Source organism: Terrapene carolina, unplaced genomic scaffold (assembly GCF_002925995.2).
Source record: "Terrapene carolina triunguis isolate 2854851 unplaced genomic scaffold, T_m_triunguis-2.0 Scaffold53, whole genome shotgun sequence".
Lineage (NCBI taxonomy): Eukaryota > Metazoa > Chordata > Testudines > Emydidae > Terrapene > Terrapene triunguis.
In genome coordinates, this window is record NW_020664404.1 from 12,464,565 (window position 1) to 12,484,054 (window position 19,490).

General features: G+C 51.3%; 1 protein-coding gene across 2 annotated transcripts in view; it reads left to right on the top strand.

Moving 5' to 3' along the window:
• Positions 1–19,490, top strand: part of ADGRA2 (adhesion G protein-coupled receptor A2) — a 114,503-nt gene that overhangs the window by 90,815 nt on the left and 4,198 nt on the right. The window contains exons 9-18 of one of the 2 annotated variants that reach the window (XM_026658136.2): positions 3,411–3,612; positions 4,354–4,503; positions 4,963–5,124; positions 5,307–5,507; positions 5,594–5,795; positions 6,297–6,505; positions 10,972–11,099; positions 13,220–13,343; positions 13,790–13,935; positions 14,550–14,639. In XM_026658136.2, the coding sequence (XP_026513921.1) occupies positions 3,411–3,612; positions 4,354–4,503; positions 4,963–5,124; positions 5,307–5,507; positions 5,594–5,795; positions 6,297–6,505; positions 10,972–11,099; positions 13,220–13,343; positions 13,790–13,935; positions 14,550–14,639 (1,614 nt within the window). The remainder of the gene's footprint in view (positions 1–3,410; positions 3,613–4,353; positions 4,504–4,962; positions 5,125–5,306; positions 5,508–5,593; positions 5,796–6,296; positions 6,506–10,971; positions 11,100–13,219; positions 13,344–13,789; positions 13,936–14,549; positions 14,640–19,490) is intronic. The other variant, XM_029912921.1, reaches the window with a different exon arrangement.

The following is a 19,490-nucleotide window of genomic DNA, read 5'->3' on the forward strand; positions in this document are numbered from 1 at the left end:
CCCCCAGCGCCTCTAACTCCAGACAGAGCGTGGGAGGCGGGGGCCAGGCGGCAGCGCAGCAGGCGTGGGGGTGTCAGGGCTTTTCCGCTGGTTTCCCCACTCCTCGGGCTGCAGGCGCAGGGCGGGTGCCGAGACTCAGTCCTGCAGGTGACCCAGCGTCTGGCAGTGATTAGGCAGCCATTGATAGGGAGGCTTCTTTGAAAGGCTTCCCGTGCTGGCAGCGCAGACGGGCTCCAGAAGCAGAGGTGTTGGAATTTCTCTGGCAAGAGACGAAAGGCTTTGGGAGCCCACTGTAACCTCAGCGGGGCCTTCATGGAATATAAATTACTCGTACAGTAAATATGGCTTAAATTAGCAGGACCCCCCGCACGCCCCGCCCCCTCCCCTCCACTCCGCTCTGAGCAGGATATGGAATTAGATAGCTGGGGAAATCAGCGTTCTGCCGCGGGAACTCCCCTGCAGGCCTCTGGCACCCGGAGCTGGGCTGTGTGGAGGACACCCAGCACAGAGGGGTTTGGGGGGTTTACTTGCTGCCAGTGGGTTGGGGGAATACGGGGGTGTGTGAGGAGGGTGTAGGGGGATGAAGGCTGCCAGGGAGTGATACAGGGTACAGGGCAACTGGAGACCTGTGGGGATATAGGCGGGCTTGGGGGAGGGGCACAGGGGCTGCTGGGGGGTGTACAGGGTGGCTTGGGGCCTGAGAGTGAAATGGGCTGCAGTGGGGGGTACAGGGATTGGAAGGAGTGGGGATATGGGCTGCCAGAGGGATGCAGAGGAGGCCGGTGCCCATGGGGGCATACAGGGGGTACAAGGGCAGCAGGCTACCAAGGGGTGGGGAGGATTTAGGGGTCCAGTGGCATTACCAGGCTGTGAGAGCTGCTAGACAGGTGGGGTCCATCCTGCTGAGGGTAGAGGGGCACGGGCAGGGCGGTGTCTGGCACTGGGGCACTAAGGGGCATGAAGGGCTCAGGCAAAGCAGCCCGCCCCATCCACACTGCCAGCTCCAGCCAGGATCAGCGCTACCTGGGGGATTTATTCCAGAATAAGCGATGGTGTGAATTTAATGCACAACAGCTCTTCAGGGGGGCACTCCAAGTCAGGGAGAGCAGGTCCACGCCAGACAGCTGTTCTAGTCAGTCTCCCCACACAGACGAACCCTTTGACCCTGCAGCCGTATTGGTCCCTTGTAGCCGATCGCCTGATCAGGTTCATTCCAGCCATTGGGTCTCACGATCGGTGCAAAGGACTGTGGGAAGCAGGAAGAATTCTGGGCTTGGATGTCTGCTGAGCGGAACTGGGGGAAGGCATGTGACCTCCATGGGCCTCCCTCCCGTAATCCAGCTGTTGCGGTAGCGGGGGAGCAGGGAGTGGCTCAGAAACCAGATGTTGAAACAGCTGGGCCGAGCCGAGATTTCCAGGAAGGGAAATAAATTACCCCATAAAAATCTCAGCTGCTCTGTGGATTGTCTGAAGTTTTTCTCTTTGTCATGCCCTGCACGCAGCTGGAAAACTTTTTCCTGATCCCCCTTGGGATGCTCCCCCCCATGCACAGACGCATGCCTGGTCCCCCACTCTGTGCCAGCAGAGCTTCCTTGCTGGTTGCACCCGCCTGGTTCATGGGCGGTTGACCCAGCAGAGCCCCGAGGAAATGGTGCTCGTTAACGTACCAGATGGGTGCTCACCGGCTGCTTTTGGTCATCGGCGAGCTGAGCCTGGGTGGGGGGTGTCTGTCCAGTTCCCAGCAGACAGGGGCTAGATCAGTGTTACAAAAGGAGCAGGTGGGCCAACCCCCCTTGCCTTGTGATGACAGGGTTGCCAGTGCTCCGGGTTCTCTGGCTGGCCCCTTCCACCCCTCACTAACCCACCTCCGGCACCCAGCCTGTGCTGCTCCCTGCAGCTGCTGAGCCTCCTCAGTTGTCAGCACATCCCTGGAGGGGCCCTGAGTGCCCCAGGGGAGGGACCGTTCCGCTGGGAGCCTGCCCGCTGCCGTGCTGTGTGCTGGGAGAGCCCCAGGCAGGCTCCCGTTGCCCCCCGGCTCCCTCAGCAGGGCAGTGCGCCCAGCTCTGCACAGCCGGTTTGCATTTCTCCCCCACTGTAGTTATTATCTCGGACTCGGGCTCCCTTGAGGCTGGCGGTGGGTTCCCAGGGCTGCGGCAGGGGAGCTGGGAGCGGGGCTAATCACAGCCTAGCCCAGCCGTGGTGCTGACTCAGTGCGCTGCAGGAGGGCTAGGCATTATTTTCCTTTTATCATTCAGGAAATGGAAATCGGCCTGCCTGTGGCCCTTCCCCCCCCCCTCCCCCAGTGCCAGCCTGCCTGTCCCCCATCTCTGTCTGCTTGTGAGGCCCCCCCAGCTCCTGCCTGCCTGCCCCCCCCTGCCTGGCCCCCCTCTATCTGTCTGGGCTCCAATGGTCTCTGTAGAAGCCTGTCTCCTAGCTCCGGGTTGGGGGAAGGTGTCTGGACCCCTCTGTCAGTCAGTCTCAGGAGGGGATAGCCTGGGCAGCAGGAAGCCATGCTGCCCCTGCCCACATACACTCAGCAGGACACCCTGAGCAGGGAGGGGAGCCTCTGTGGCCCAGTAATAACGTCCAGGGACCGGAGCAGGGCAGCACGTTCTCGGCTAAGGCTCTCATCCCTTCCCGAGTTTCGAGAGGCTGGCCAGCCTAGGGACGTACATGCTAGAGAATGCAGCTGAAAATCCCCCCTGCAGGATCCACCTGCCTGCTTAGATTTAACCTGCTTCCACACATGCTAAGTGGTGAGTGCCGCAAGCCTGGGACTGACAGACGGAGCGGGCTGCTGCGGCTGGGAGTCAGGGCTCGGGAGTTCCCTGTTTGGCATTGCCACTGGCCTTTGGGAAAGTCCTTCTCCTGTCAGGGCAGCCTGGACAGCCGGAGCAGAAGGTGCTTGGAGGAGGCAGGCACTGCAGCTGCTGTTGTTATTTTAAATGTCATTCTTTACGGCGCTCTGAAGCACATAGCACAGGGGCCAAGGCGCTCCTCCGTTACCCTTTATTATTGTAGGGCCTGCAGGCCAGGGCTGGGGATCAAGGCCCCATAGTGCTAGGCACGCCGAGACCAGACACTGCCCAGGCTCCCAACCCAGGATTTGGGCAGCATGCAGCGGGGCGAATTAGCCCACAAACCGGGGTGGGGAGGTGTTAACAGGACGGCAGCCGGACCAGTCCCCAGTGCAGGGACCTGCCAGCTCCGTGGCGAAGGGTTTCCAGGAGGGACTGAAAAGGGACAATTAGGGGGCTCTGTGGATTTTGGTGGGGATCCTTCCTATCGCAGGGGTGGCAGGAGAGAGAACAGGGAGGATGCTAAGGGGGGCGCTGGGCAATGGAGAACAGTGTATCGGGGGCCTTGCAGGCCGAGCATGTTCTCACTGCGCGCCTCCCCTTTTCGTCTAGGTGGCCCCGCACCTTGGCCGGTATCACTGCCTACCAGTCCTGCCTGCAGTACCCCTTCACCTCGCTGGCCGCGAACGGGGGCCCTGCGGCGGAGAAGCAGGCGTCACGGCGCTGCGACCGCATGGGGCGCTGGGAGGAGGGTGACTACTCGCACTGCCTGTACACCAACGACATCACCCGCGTGCTCTACACCTTTGTGCTGGTGAGTGGGGCCTGGCTGAGACACAGGGAAGGAAACAGTTTCCTCTTCGCCCATCCAGGCTGCCTGTCTTGACGGCATGCGTCATCTGTCTGTCTGTCTGCAGTATGCATCTGGATGCGTGCATCTCTGTCTGTCCATCTGCTTGCTTCTCTGTCCATCTGCAGTGTGCATCTGTCTGCCCGCCAGCCTGTCTGTCCATTTGCAGCCTGCATTCCTCTGCCTGCCTGTCCGTCTGTCTGCAGTATGCGTTTTGCCTGCCTGTCTCTCTAGCCATCTGCAGTGTGCATCTGTCTGCTTGCCAGCCTGTCTGTCTGTCCCCCACACCCACTGTGCTGCCTCCCGGCCCCCTGCTTCCCACGGGGCGGCGTTTGTAGGCTTACTCACACCCTTTGTCTGGAGTTAGAGGTGCTGGGGGACTCTGCAGACAGACACCAAGTATCAACCAGGAGGGCAGGACTGGCGCCGCTGGGCTTCCATCTGCAGCACCTCTAACTCCAGACAGAGCTTTGCCTGCCAGCCTATCTGTCCATCTGTCTGCCTGTCATGTTTCCAGGCGAGTGTGGCCATGGCATGTCTGTGCCAATTGCAGGCTGCAGCTGTAGCCCTGCGTGCCGTTCAGTGACCCTTCTGTAGATCAGGGCATTTCTGAGGCAGTCTCTGCCCCAGCTGCCTGGCATGGTTGTGTTGGCTAGCAGGAGGGGGGTATTGACCCAGCTGGTGACTCCCCCGTTGCCCCTGCAGATGCCCATCAATGCCTCCAATGCCCTGACGCTGGCGCACCAGCTGCGCGTGTACACAGCTGAGGCTGCCAACTTCTCCGACATGATGGACGTCATCTATGTGGCCCAGATGATCGAGAAGTTCATTGGCTACGTGGACCAGATCAAGCAGGTAGGGCTTTCTCCCTTGCCCCAGCTCCCCGTCACGAGCCCTCTCTGCACAGCCCTTCCCAACCCTCTGCCCCAGTTCTCCCTCTTCCCCTCCACATGGTGCTGTCCATGAGCACTCAGCTCCTCATCCCAGTGCCAAGGTGCCTGTGAGCAGAGCCCAGCCTGGGGGTCGAGTGCTTCAGGTATTCCCCTCCTCCAGCCCGTGAGCCCCTGCCCAGAGCAGTCACTGTCCTCCAGCCAGGCAGAGTATCCCCCAGCCCCCTTTTAGGCCTCTCTGCAGGCCCCAGCTGGCCCTCACACCCACCTAGAGACAGGCTGATGTCACCACCCCAAGAGGGAGGCTGCGGCACACAGGTGGAGGGACCATCCTATGCTCCAAACTCCCCTGGGGAATCTTCCTTGAATCCCTGGGGCTGGGAGTGTCGGAGCCCACAACAACCACCCCTGTGCTCCCCTCCAGCTCCCGGACGTCATGGTGGAGATGGCAAGTAACATGATGCTGGTGGACGACCACATCCTGTGGATGGCTCAGATCGAGGACAAGGCCTGCACCAGCATCGTCCGCTCCTTGGAGAAGATCGCGGGCTACGTGCTCAGCAGCAACTCGCAGCATGTGGCAGTGGTAGGGTCCCAGGGCTGGGGAGCTGGGCAGGACTGGGGGGAGCTCAGGGCTGGAATAGCAGGGGCTGGGGGTCAGCATTGAGGGGCACTGGGGGAGAGTGGCCTGGCCTCTGCCTCCAAGGCTGCTAGGCTCCTTGTGGTGGGTGCCCTGCTAACGCCCTGGCTGCTTTGTGCCCTCGGCAGAACTCGAGGAACATTGCCTTCGAGGCCTACTTGATCAAGCCGGAGAGCTACACGGGGCTGAGCTGCACGGCCTTCCAGAAGCGAGACAGCGGGCGTCCGTCGCTGCAGGAGCAGGAGGCCGAGCCCCTGGCTGACCAGCAGCTGAAGTTCAGGTGCACCACGGGCCGTCCCAACATCTCGCTAGCCAACTTCCACATCAAGGTACTGGGGGGTGGCGATGGGGAGGGGTGGGGCCTGAGAGCTGCGCCATCTGGGGCCTGCTAACCTGTTGCTCCCTGTCCCCTCAGAACAGCATCGCTCTGGCCTCCATCCAGCTGCCCCCCAGCCTGTTCTCCACCTCGGCCCCGTTCTCCCTGCCCCAGGCCTGCAAGGTCCAGTTCCTGGTGTTCCGGAACGGCAAGCTCTTCCGCAGCACCGGCAACTCCTCCCGCCTGGCCGACAACGGCAAGCGCCGCAGCGTGGCCACCCCCGTGATCTACGCCGGGACACGTAAGGGGCTCTAGCCTGGCACTGCTGCAGGGGGACAGGGACATCCCAATGGGCTCTGCAGTGTCAGGGGGCTACGAGAGAGGCTGCTGTCGTCTGGTCAGACTGCCCCACACTGGAGCCCACGTCTTCCTCCCCCGGGGGGGCTGTGCACCTCTCAGCAGCTCAGACTTGCCCATCCCATGACCCAGATGTGAAGCTGTAGGGGCCCCTGCTGGCCAAACTTATCTGGAAGGAGAGCAGCTGGCCTCTCCCTTGGCCATGGGGGGTCTGGGGGGGGGGGGCACCGCCATGGCAGCATGCAGAGGCCACGGGCCTGCCTTCCACTAAGCATTGGTTGCTGCTGCTTTACTCTCCCCTTGTGCGTCAGGTAGGATGTTGCTTAGCCGGGTCCCAGGTCTGGCCCTGCGTGGGGCCCTGGGCAGCAGGGAGTGGAATGAGAAAGTGAGGGATGAGCCCATGGAGAGCATCTGCTCAGCCGTTCTCCTCCCCTTCCCTCCCCAGATGGCTGTGTGGTCAGTAACCTCACCGAGCCCGTCGCTGTCTCGCTGCGCCACTTCAGGGAAGGGGCCGACCCCATGCCTGCCCACTGGAACTTCGAGGTGCTGGGGGGCAACGGGGGCTGGAGCGCTGAGGGCTGTCAGCTGGCCCACCAGGAGCCCAACATCACCACCCTGCTCGGCCGACACCTGAATAACTTCGCAGTGCTCATGGTAGGGAGGGGTGTGCTGGGGTTCCTGGGGGGCAGGAGAGGGAGGGGAGACTGGCCTCCTGCCTGAAGTAGACTAGGGGTGTTATCTTGTGGGGCCGGCAGCTGCTCTCTCCTCTTCACACAGTGGCTCCAAAGCATCACACCATGTTTGCCGTAGATTTATCCTACCCCCTCTCATAAGAACATAAGAGTGGCCGTAGTGGGTCAGACCAAAGGTCCATCAAGCCCAGTATCCTGTCCTCTGACAGTGGCCAATGGCAGGTGCCCAAAGGGAATGAACAGACAGGTTATCATCAAGTGATCCATGCCCTGTCACCCATTCCCAGCTTCTGGCAAACAGAGGCTAGGGACGCCATTCCTGCCCATCCTGGCTAATAGATTCATGGAAGATAGGGCCATCGATGGCTATCTAGCTCCCTTTTGAACCTCGTTATAGTATTGGCCTTCACAACACCCTCTGGCAAGGAGTTCCAGAGACTGACAGTGCGTTGTGTGAAAAAATACTTTCTTGTGTTTGTTTTAAACCTGCTACCTATTAATTTCATTTGGTGGCCCCTTGTTCTTGTATTATGAGAAGGAGTAAATAACACTTCCTTATTTACTTTCTCTATACCGCTCATGATTTTATAGACCTCTATCATATCCCCCCCTTTAGTTGCCTCTTTTCCAAGCTGAAAAGTCCCAGTCTTATTAATCTCTCCTCATACAGAAGCCGTTCCATAGCCCTAATCATTTTTGTTGCCCTTTCCTGAACCTTTTCCAATTCCAGTATATCTTTTTTGAGATCGGGTGACCACATCTGCACACAGTATTCAAGGTGTGGGCGTACCATGGATTCATATAGAGGCAATATGATATTTTCTGTCTTATTATCTATCCCTTTCTTAATGATTCCCAACATTCTGTTCGCTTTCTTGACTGCCGCTGCGCATTGAGTGGATGTTTTCAGAGAACTATCTACAATGACTCCAAAATCTCTTTCTTGAGTGGTAACAGCTAATTTAGACTTCATCATTGTATACGTATAGTTGGGATTTTGTTTTCCAATGTGCATTACTTTGCATTTATCAACATTAAATTTCATCTGCCATTTTGTTGCCCAGTCACCCAGTTTTGTGAGATCCTTTTGTAACTCTTCGCAGTCTGCCTGGGGCTTAACTATCTTGAGTAGTTTAGTATTATCTGCAAATTTTGCCATCTCAATGTTTACCCCTTTTTCCACATCGTTTATGAATATGTTCAATAGGACCGATCCCAGAACAGACCCCTGGGGAACATCACTATTTACCTCTCTCCATTCTGAAAACCGACCATTTATTCCTACCCTTTGTTTCCTGTCTTTTAATGAGTTACTGATCCATGAGAGAACCTTCCCTCTTATCCCATGACTGCTTATTTTGCTTAAGAGCCTTTGGTGAGGGACCTTGTCAAAGGCTTTCTGAAAATCTAAATACACTATATCCACTGGATCTCCTTTGTCCGCATATTTGTTGACCCCCTCAAAGAATTCTAGTGGATTGGTGAGGCATGTTTTCCCTTTACAAAAAACATGTTGACTATTTCCTAACAAATTATGTTGATCGATGTGTCTGACAATTTTGTTCTTTACGATAGTTTCAACCAATTTGCCCGGTACTGAAGTGAGGCTTACTGGCCTGTAGTTGCCAGGGTCACCTCTGTTTAGTTTATCAGTTTGTTCCAAAAACCACCTCTACTCCTCAATTTGGGACAGTTCTTCAGATCTGTCACCCAAAAAGAATGGCTCAGGTTTGGTAATCTCCTTCACATCTTCAACAGTGAAGACCGAAGCAAAGAATTCATTTAGTTTCTCCGCAATGGCCCGATCGTCCTTGAGTGCTCTTTTAGCATCTCCATCGTCCAGTGGCCCCACTGATTATTGAGCAGGCTTCCTGCTTCTGATGCATTTAAAAAAAATTTTGCTATTACTTTTGGAGTCTTTGGCTAGCTGTTCCACAAATTCTTTTTTGGTCTTTCTAATTATATTTTTACACATCAGTTGCCAGAGTTTATGCCCTTTTCTATTTTCCTCATTAGGATTTATCTTCCACTTTTTAAAGGATGCCTTTTTGCCTCTCACCGCTTCTTTTACTTTGTTGTTTAGCCACAGTGGCTCTTTTTTGGTTCTCTTACTATGTTTTTTAATTTGGGGTATACATTTAAGTTGAGCCTCTATTATGGTGTCTTTAAAAAGTCTCCACGTGGCTTGCAGGGATTTCACTGTTTGTGCTGTAACTTTTAATTTCTGTTTCACTAACCTCCTCATTTTTGTGTAGTTCCCCTTTCTGAAATTAAATGCGACAGTGTTGGGCCGCTGTGGAATTTTCCCCGCCACAAGGATGTTAAATGTAATTATATTATGGTCACTATTACCAAGCGGTCCAGTTATATTCACCTCTTGGACCTGATCCTGTTCTGCACTTAAGACTAAATCAAGAATTGCCTTTCCTCTTGTGGGTTCCTGGACCAGCTGCTCCAAGAAGCAGTCATTTAAGGTGTCAAGAAACTTTATCTCAGCATCCCTTCCTGAGGTGATATGTACCCAGTCAATATGGAGATAGTTGAACTCCCCCATTATTATTATTGAGTTTTTTATTTTAATAGCCTCTCTAATCTCCCTGAGCATTTCAGAGTCACTATCACATCCTAGTCAGGTGGTCTGTAATATATCCCTACTGCTATATTCTTATTTTTTGAGCATGGAATTACTATCCATAGAGATTCTATAGTACAGTTTAGTTCATTTAAGATTTTTGCTTCATTTGATTCTACGCTTTCTTTCACATACAGTACCACTCCTGCACCAGCACGACCTGTTCTGTCCTTCCGATATATTTTGTACCCTGGTATTACTGTGTCCCATTGATTATCCTCATTCCATCAGGTTTTTGTGATGCCTATTATATCGATATGCTCATTTAATGCTAGGCACTCTAGTTCACCCATCTTATTATTTAGACTTCTAGCATTGGTATAGAAGGGAAAAACTTGTCATTTTTTGGCTGTCCCTTATTGCATGACGTAATTGAATGGGACTTTTTTTCATTTGACTGTTTCTCATCAGATCCTCCCTGTATTTTATCATTTTCCATCCTCTCCTCCTTATTAGGACATACGGAATCTCCAGTTATAGATCCTCCCCTAAGGGATGTCCGAACCACATGCTCCTCCGCACCCGTCGGCTTTCCCCCAGCCCTTGTTTAAAAACTGTTCTACGACCTTTTTAATTTTAAGCGCCAGCAATTTGGTTTAGGTGGAGCCCATCCTTCTGATAGGCTTCCCCGGTTCCTAAAAATATAAACCCCTCCTCCCTACACCATCGTCTCATCCACGCATTGAGACTCTGCAGTTCTGCCTAACTGGCCCTGCGTGTGGAACTGGAAGCATTTCAGAGAATGCTACCATGGAGGTCCTGGACTTCAATCTCTTACCTAGCAGCCTAAATTTGGCTTCCAGGACCTCTCTCCTATCCTTCCCCATGTCGCTGGTACCTACATGTACCACAACCATCGGCTCCTCCCCAACACTACACATAAGCCTATCTAGATGTCTTGAGAGATCCGCAACCTTCGCACCAGGCAGGCAAGTCACCACGCGGTTCTCCCAGTCATCGCAAACCCAGCTATCTATGTTTCTAATGATCAAATCCCCCATTACTAATACCTGTCTCTTCTTAATAACTGGAGTTCCCTCCCCTGGAGAGGTATCCTCAGTGCAAGAGGATATCACGACATCATCCCCAACTAAGGGAACGTTTCCCTCTGCTCCAGTTGGATGTTCTCCTTCCCTGAGACTCTCATCCTCCTCAACAGCACAGAGGCTGTCAGACCAGGAGTGGGACCGTTCTACTGTGTCCCGGAAAGTCTCATCTATGTACCTCTCTGTCTCCCTTAGCTCCTCCAGCTCAGCCCCTCTGGTCTCCAAAGCCCGTACATGGTCTCTGAGGGCCAGGAGCTCCTTGCACCGAATGCATACATACGCCACCTGCCCATAGGGCAGGTAATCATACATGCTGCATTGGGTGCAATAAACTGGGTAGCTCCCACTCTGTTGCTGGACTTCTGCCTGCATTCTCTTTTTACTCCTGAAGCTTGTTCCCTTGTTGGTGCTTTGTTTTTATCAAGCGGTGTTTTGACCTTTAAGTGCAAAGAATGTTTGGCGAGGGAGATTACAGGGGCTAGATACACCTAACTCCCATTAGCTGCTCCTGTTCGTTAGCTCCCCCCACCCCTTCCAGGTGGCCTGCAAGGAAGGGGAGTGTTCCCAGGTGGCAGAGGGGAGTATAACGGTCATTGTCCACTCACGCACAGGATGTAGGCTGAGGCAGCAGCAATCCCCAGTGGCCCTGGCGTGGCGGTCTTGATTTAGCCAGCTTACGAGCAGCCCCCTAACCCCTCTGCTGGGTGGAGCCAGATGTAGATGTGAAACTAATTTTGTTTTTGTAACTAGGAACTCAGCAATTTCCCCAGTGAGGCACCAGGCCCAGCTGAGGTTCTGCATCCTGTTCTTTACACCTGCACTGCCCTCCTGCTGCTGTGCTTGTTCACCACCATCATCACTTACATCATCAACCACAGGTGAGCTGGGGCTGCAGCAGGGACGTGGTGCTATACTCTGTTAACCAGCTGCCACTTTCAACTCAGAGGTGGCTGCACTTGAGTGGTTTGGGGCTGAAAGGTAGATAAATATGCTCTGGCCCTTGGCCATAGACAGTGGCAGCTGGGGGAATGAGGGACCTGTCCACCAGCCTTGATTTGTTTCAGACTCACTGAGGCACTAGCCAGCAGCCAGAGCAGGGATTAAGGCACTTCCTGTCAAATCGATCTTTAGGAGACTTTGCTCCAAGGTGTTTTTAGTGGAGTGAGAACCCCCTGGGCTCCTGACAGAGGACACCAGAGTCAGTCCAACAAATCCTTCTTTATTGTTCCCCGCTGCACAGTAATGCACGCAGCAGTCATCTTTCCACGGTAGAGTGCTCACACCCCAGATCTAGACGTTGGCGTCAGCAATCCTATTTTAAAAATCAAACTAAGGGTACGTATGGTGTAACCCTTACCACCACCCACTGAGAACCAAGGCACCAGAGAGCTGGGAAACCAGACACTCACTCACTGGTCTAGCTAACTTTAACGACAGTGCTGATTTTGGTATGGAGAACAGGCTGTGCTTGGTAATCATTAATTTGACCCCCTCCTGACTAAACCTGAGTGGCAGTGGGACCACAGGGCCCCCGTATTGAGTGAGCATCCCTCCTACACAGAGACAGAGGTGCATTGTCCAATCCCCAGGCCATGTCTCGTTTTCCTGCAGCTCTGCCATAAAAAATGGTAGCCTTAACTCTAAATGCTGTAGTTACTGCAAATGGGTCTGTCTGCTTCACTATGGATTCTAGTCCAGTTGGTCTCTAGGATCAGCATTGGTTCATAGACTGGAGCACATTTTCCTTACGCAAACCAGATTTTAGGGGCCACAGCCTTAGGATTGTTGTAAAATAGGGATCGAATCCATCCGTTCTCCCACTCTTGACTTCGGTAAGTTGGCAGGCGCAGGGACCGTCTGGGCCCTGGTAGAGTGCCCAGCACGAGGGGGAGCCCTGAGGTGCTCCTTCCATCCATAGAATACACCTAGGAGTAGGAGTTAGAAGTCTAGCCCCCAGAGGTGCGTAGCGTTCACTGCAGCCTGCCCATTTCTACTCTGCTTTTCGGCCGTCCGTACCATTACCCATCACCCTGCCGTCCTGGCCGGTGGGCGAGTTCTCCAGCTCTCTTCTCGGTCTGCTTCTCGTCCTCTCGGGAATCAGCAAATTCTCCTCTTGGGGGTGCTTAAAATCCTTCAGGCCTCAAGTTTCCTACAATAAAGCCCAAACCGATCAGCCACTGGAGAGCCACGCCAGTTACCCTCTCCATTCCTTGCTAACCCCTTGCAGGTTAAGGAATCCGGCATGGTTTAGTTCAAGTAACAGCACTGGTATTTAGCAGCCGAATTACTTAAATATTTATTCCTGCCAGACCAAAAACATTGCACAATGCTGACGCCTTACAAAACATACACGTTTTAATAAACCTTGAATGTTTACGTCACTGTAATGAAAAGAAATGTATTTAAAGTTACAGCATTATACCTTGTTTATCAGTAATCGGTTATTTTAAACAATGGTGTGTTTTCTTCAATATTAACACAGTAGCATCACGGCTTGACTTGTAAAACGCCTCACATGTAAAGTCTGGAGTTTTTCCTGACACCAGACCAAATGCACAGGCATTTTCTGAGCCATCTGTATGTGCAGAGTTCCAGAAGTGGGAGTCCAGCTATTATCTTTTCTCCTAAAAATTACAACTCAGAATAGTTGTGTGCATGCTTAAAGATGTAAACGACCCTCTGACAGTCTTAGTAAAACAATTCCAAAGAGATTGGGAAAGCTTCTCTTACAGCAACTAGTCCAGGGTTACTGGGTACAGTGTTGCTGTTATTGACGCCTCTCTCCAAGGCTGTCCTCGGAGAGGACCTCCAAGGTACCTAGTACTATTATAATTCAGGTAAATGCTCAGTCCTTGGGAAGGCTACAACCCTGCCTCAGTAGTAGCACGTGTAGTACCTGTTTGCTAGAAGGGACTTTCAGAACACACAGCACGGTAGTGGTGTATTTAACCCCTCCAAGACAGCAGCTAATTAGCACTGCCGCGCGCCTCTCTTTCAGCACCATTCAGATCTCCCGGAAGTGCTGGCACATGCTGCTTAACCTCTGTTTCTACATCGCCATGACATCGGCCGTGTTTGCGGGAGGCATCACTCTGACCAACTACATGATTGTCTGCCAAGCAGTAAGTACAGCTGGTCCGGACCTAGCTGTAGACAGCCCTAGGCAAAGCAGACTTGCGTTCAAAGCGTTGAGCCCAGGTTAGAAGTGAGGAACATTATTCCCGGAGGCGCCATGACAGACCACTACCCCGTGTGTCACAACTGGCAGCATCCACTTCCGAGGGGCCCACACCGGGAAATGCAGAGATACTCCTCAGGAAGTGCTTCAGGTCCGGGCAGAGGCGATTGCTTCCTCCGGTGCCGAGTACATTAGAAACACAGACGCAAGAGAAAAAGAGCAGCAGCAGCTGCAATGCATTTAGCAGAGCAGGCTGAAGTTCCCCCCCGCATTGACTGCAGCCAGCCATTGTAACAGTACTTTATTGGTGCCTGAATCTAATGACTCCTAGCAGGAATACGCACACCTATGCCCGCTGACCTGACCGCTTTGTAACCTCTGGCCCTGTAGGTCGGCATCATTTTGCACTACTCCTCCTTATCCACTCTTCTGTGGATGGCAGTGAAGGCCAGAGTCATCTACAAGGAGGTGACGTGGAAGGCGCCGCAGCAGCAGGAAGGGGACGTGCCACAGCCAGCCCCTCGGCCCATGCTACGGTACAGATGTTGCTCTTTGATGCAGCTATTACTAGTTTGAAGCGAATGCCCAGAGACAAGCTCAGGAGAAAGCCACAGGGAGTAGCACCCAGCCTGTCTCATTCACTGCCCAGCAGCTAGCATCAGAGCACTTAAGCGAGAGGTTTTCAATTGCAGCTGTCTTTCCTTGAAAAGTACCCGTGTGCTTAGTGTTACCTAATACAGACACTTCTTTTCGAGCCCATTTTCATCGCTTCTCTGGCTGGGCAATTTTCCTCAATTACAGCTTTCTAGTCCCCACCCTATTGTCACTATCACGGTGGTTTTTTTAAAGGGTGCCACCTCTTTGTAAGGAGAGGAAAGTGTAGTTCTTTCCCCAGATCCTCCCTCTCAAAGATGGCAGAGCCAGAATTGTTCAAACTTCCCCCAAAACGTCAGTCACATGTGGAAGAGTTCAGCCCCCAGGACGAGAGATTTAGAAAGTTACAAGCGATCGATGGGGCTGTGAACAATTAGGCAACCCGCAGTGTAATTCCAGCTGGAATAAAGGGAGTAACACCTGCAAATAGGCACAGTCCTAACTGATTACATTCCCCGAGGGTGACAGGGTAACTGTGGCTTTCTTCATGTTACAGATTCTATCTGATTGCTGGCGGGATCCCCCTCATCATCTGTGGCATCACAGCGGCTGTCAATATCCACAATTACCAGGATAACAACCCCTAGTAAGTGCTACGGGAGCAGGGAATTGTTCCTCCCTTACCTTATTGCTGCCTCCTTCTTCAGGCACTAGTGCTTAGCCTAGAGGGAGGAGAGGGGGCCTGGTCAGGAAAGGCCGATGTTGCGGCAGTGTAGAGCAGAGACGTGCAGCGAAGCTAAAACTACCCACCATGCAAGGACGCAATCCACTCTCTTATTTCAAGGCCAGGGCAGGTCAGAATCCATCACTTGGGCTCTTGCATATCCTATAGCTGCAGTTGAAGGTTACCCTCAGGCTGCCAGAGAACGGCTTCCCGACAGCATGCTCCATTAATGAGCAGCTGTAAGGGGCAAGCACTTCAGCACCCATAGGAAATGGCTGCTGGAAAGTGAGTTATTTCTGAACCAGAAATGAATGATCTTTCTGTGGCATGATCCAACCCAATTAAATGCAATCTGCCAAGAAACCAGGCAAGTGTGTATTGTTTGCAAAGGTGAGAGCTAAACAGGGAATTATGTTGTATGAGTGCCCATGACAGTGAAGGGGAAATGCTTTTGTAAGCTTTTGAATCTACTCCTACAACACGCCATTGACCCCCACTCTTCCTTTAGTGACTGCTGACGCTGTTCCTGAACAATGCACAAGCCTTTGTGTTTGGGGGTTACACGCTGTGTGCTGAGCTTGTCTGTCTGTCTGATTGGTTGTTTAAAGGACCGTGTGCTGTGGCTGGCAGGTGAAAGCTGTGAGCTTCAACAGAGGGCCTGAAAGCTAGAAGTCTCTGTCGATTGGCCGAGCCTTAGGCAGTGGGTGGGGCTGTCAAGCAGGCCAGGGCTATGCGACCAGGGAGCTTGGCAAACAAGGGCTGCTAACAGGGAGTTTCTCAGGGGAGGGCGGAGGAGCGAGAGCCCCTGGCTGTTGGTCAAGACCTCTTGATTCAAACAAAACCCTGTCAGCAACTAGGAGACCATGCAGGCAGAAGCCCAGCAGGTATGACTGACTGCCCTGTGAGCAGGTGGCAGCTGTTTGCATTCAGTGCAAGGAGCTCCTGGCCCTCAGTTGCCGCGTTCAGGCTTTGGAGGCCTGGGTGGTGGGATTGGAGAAGCTGAGGGAGGCAGCGAGGTATGTTGATGGGGCCTACAAGGACACTGTAGAAGTGTCCCGCCTCCAGTCAGACAGCCCTTCCCCGTTGAGGAGGATGAAAGGCCCAGGGAAGCGGAGCAGTCAACCAGAGCACAGGGAAACCTTTCCATAGTTGGGATCCTCCTTCCAGAAGTTGTTAGGATATCCTCTCGCACTGAGGTTGCCTCTCCGGAGGAGGAAACTCCAGTCACTAGAAAAAGGCAGGTGTTAGTAATAGGCAATTCTATCATTAGAAACAGAGATAGCTGGGTTTGCAATGCCCAGGAGAACCATGTAGTGACTTGCCTGCCTGGTGCGAAGGTTGCAGATCTCTCGAGGCATCTGGATAGACTTTTGTAGTGCTGGGGAGGAGCCGATGGTCGTGGTACATGTAGGTACCGATGACATAGGGAAGGGTAGAAGAGATGTCCTGGAGGCCAAATTTACGCTGCTAGGAAAGAGACTGAAATCCAGGACCTCTATGGTGGCGTTCTCAGAAATGCTCCCAGTTCCACGCGCGGGGCCAGGTGGAGCTTCAGAGCCTCAATGCGTGACTGAGGCAATGGTATAGAGAGGAGAGGTTTAGATTCATTAGGAATTGGGCAAACTGTTGGGATAGGGGGAGTCTATACAGGAAGGATGGGCTCCACCTAAACCAAAGTGGAACCAGACTGCTGGCACTTAATATTAAAAAGGTTGCAGAGCACTTTTTAAACCAGGAGATGGGGGAAAGCCGACTGCTGCAGAGGAGCATGTGGATCGGACAGAGACTTCTCTTAGAGGAGAGTCTATTGATAGAGATTCTCTAGGTTTTAGTCGGGAGCAGAGGATGGAAGAGGATCATGTAAGGGCCAGATCGGACACTTCGGAAAAGGGCAGACAAATAAAGAGTGACAAGTTTTTAAAGTGCTTGTATGCAAATGCTAGAAGTCTAAATAATAAGATGGGTGAACTAGAGTGCCTTGTGATAAAGGAGGATACTGATATAATAGGCATCACAGAAACCTGGTGGACTGAAGACAATCAATGGGACGCAATCATTCCGGGGTACAAAATATATCCAAAGGACAGAACAGGTCGTGCGGTGGGGGGAAAGTGGCACTATATGTGAAAGAAAATGTAGAATCAAATGAAGTAAAAACCTTGAGGGAATCCACATGTTCCATAGAATCTCTATGGATAGTAATTTCATGCTCTAATAAGAATATAACATTAGGGATCTACTATCAACCGCCTGACCGTGATAGTGATGATTAAATGCTAAGGGAAATTAGAGAGGCTATCAAAATTAAGAACTCAATAATAATAGTGGGGGATTTCAATTATCCCCATATTGACTGGAAACATGTCACCTTGGGACAAAATGCAGAGACAAAATTTCTCAATACTTTAAATGACCACTTCTTGGAGCAGCTGGTACAGGAACCCACAAGGGGAGAGGCAACTCTAAATTTAGTCCTGAGTGGAGCGCAGGAGCCGCTCCAAGAGGTAACTATAACAGGGCCGCTTGGAAATAGTGACCGTAATATAACATTTAACATCCCTGTGGTGGGAAGAACATCTCAACAGCCCGACACTGTGGCATTTAATTTCAAAAGGGGGAACTATGCAAAAATGAGGGGGTTAGTTAAACAGAAATTAAAAGGTACAGTGACTACAGTGAAATCCCTGCAAGCTGCATGGGCGCTTTTTAAAGACACCGTAATAGAGGCCCAACTTAAATGTATACCCCACATTAAGAAACACAGTACAGTAACTGAAAGAGAGCCACCGTGGCTTGGCTTAAACAACCATATAAAAGAAGCAGTGAGAGATAAAGACTTCCTTTAAAAAGTGGAAGTCAAATCCTAGTGAGGTAAATAGAAAGACACATAAACGCTGCCAAATTAAGTGTAAAAATGTAATAAGAAAAGCCAAAGAGGAGTTTGAAGAACAGCTAGCCAAAAACTCAAAAGGTAATAAAATGTTTTTTAAGTACATCAGAAGCAGGAAGCCTGCTAAACAACCGGTGGGGCCCCTCGATGATCGAGATACAAAAGGAGCGCTTAAAGAAGATAAAGTCATTGCGGAGAAACTAAACATATTCTTTGCTTCGGTCTTCACGGCTGAGGATGTCAGGGAGATTCCCAAACCTGAGCCGGCTTTTGTAGGTGACAAATCTGAGGAACTGTCTCAGATTGAAGTGTCACTAGAGGTGGTTTTGGAATTAATTGATAAACTTAACGTTAACAAGTCACCGGGACCGGATGGCATTCGCCCAAGAGTTCTGAAATAACTCAAATGTGAAGTGGCGGAACTATTAACTAGCATTTTTAACTTGTCCTTTAAATCCGCTTCTGTACCCAACAACTGGAAGATAGCTAATGTAACGTCAATATTTAAAAAGGGCTCTAGAGGTGATCCCGGCAATTACAGACCGGTAAGTCTAAAGTCGATACCGGGCAAATGAGTCGAAACAATAGTAAAGAATAAAATTATCAGACACAAAGAAGAACATAAATTGTTGGGCAAAAGTCAACATGGTTTCTCTAAAGGGAAATCGTGTCTTACTAATCTATTAGAGTTCTTTGAAGGGGTCAACAAACATGTGGACAAGGGGGATCCAGTAGACATAGTGTACTTAGATTTCCAGAAAGTCTTTGACGAGGTCCCTCGTCAAAGGCTCTTACGTAAATTAAGTTGTCGTGGGATAAAAGGGAAGGTCCTTTCCTGGATTGAGAACTGGTTAAAAGACAGGGAACAAAGGGTAGGAATTAATGGTAAATTCTCAGAATGGAGAGGGGTAACTAGTGGTGTTCCCCAAGGGTCAGTCCTAAGACCAATCCTATTCATAAATGATCTGGAGAAAGGGATAAAAAGTGAGGTGACAAAGTTTGCAAATGATACTAAACCGCTCAAGATAGTTAAGACCAAAGCAGACTGTGAAGAACTTCAAAAAGATCTCACAAACCTAAGTGATTGGGCAACAAAATCGCAAATGAAATTTAATGGGGTTATTTTTTCCAATGTGCATTACTTTACATTTATCCACAACTATACATACAATATGATGGGGGTTAATTTAGCTACAACTAATCAGGAAAGAGATCTTGGAGTCATCGTGGATAGTTCTCTGAAGATGTCCACGCGGTGTGCAGAGGCGGTCAAGCAAATGGGATGTTAGGAATCATTAAAAAGGGGATAGAGAATAAGATGGAGAATATATTCTTGCCCTTATATAAATCCATGGTACGCCCACATCTCGAATACTGCGTACAGATGTGGTCTCCTCATCTCAAAAAAGATATACTGGCACTGGAAAAGGTTCAGAGAAGGGCAACTAAAATGATTAGGGGTTTGGAACGGGTCCCATATAAGGAGAGATTAAAGAGGCTAGGACTTTTCAGCTTGGAAAAGAGGAGACTAAGGGGGGATATGATAGAGGTCTATAAAATCATGAGTGATGTGGAGAAAGTAGATAAGGAAAAGTTATTTACTTGTTCCCATAATACAAGAACTAGGGGTCACCAAATGAAATTAATAGGCAGCACGTTTAAAACAAATAAAAGGAAGTTCTTCTTCACACAGCGCATGGTCAACTTGTGGAACTCCTTGCCTGAGGAGGTTGTGAAGGCTAGGACTATAACAGGGTTTAAAAGAGAACTAGATAAATTCATGGAGGTTAAGTCCATTAATGGCTATTAGCCAGGATGGGTAAGGAATGGTGTCCCTAGACTCTGTTTGTCAGAGGGTGGAGATGGACAGCAGGAGAGAGATC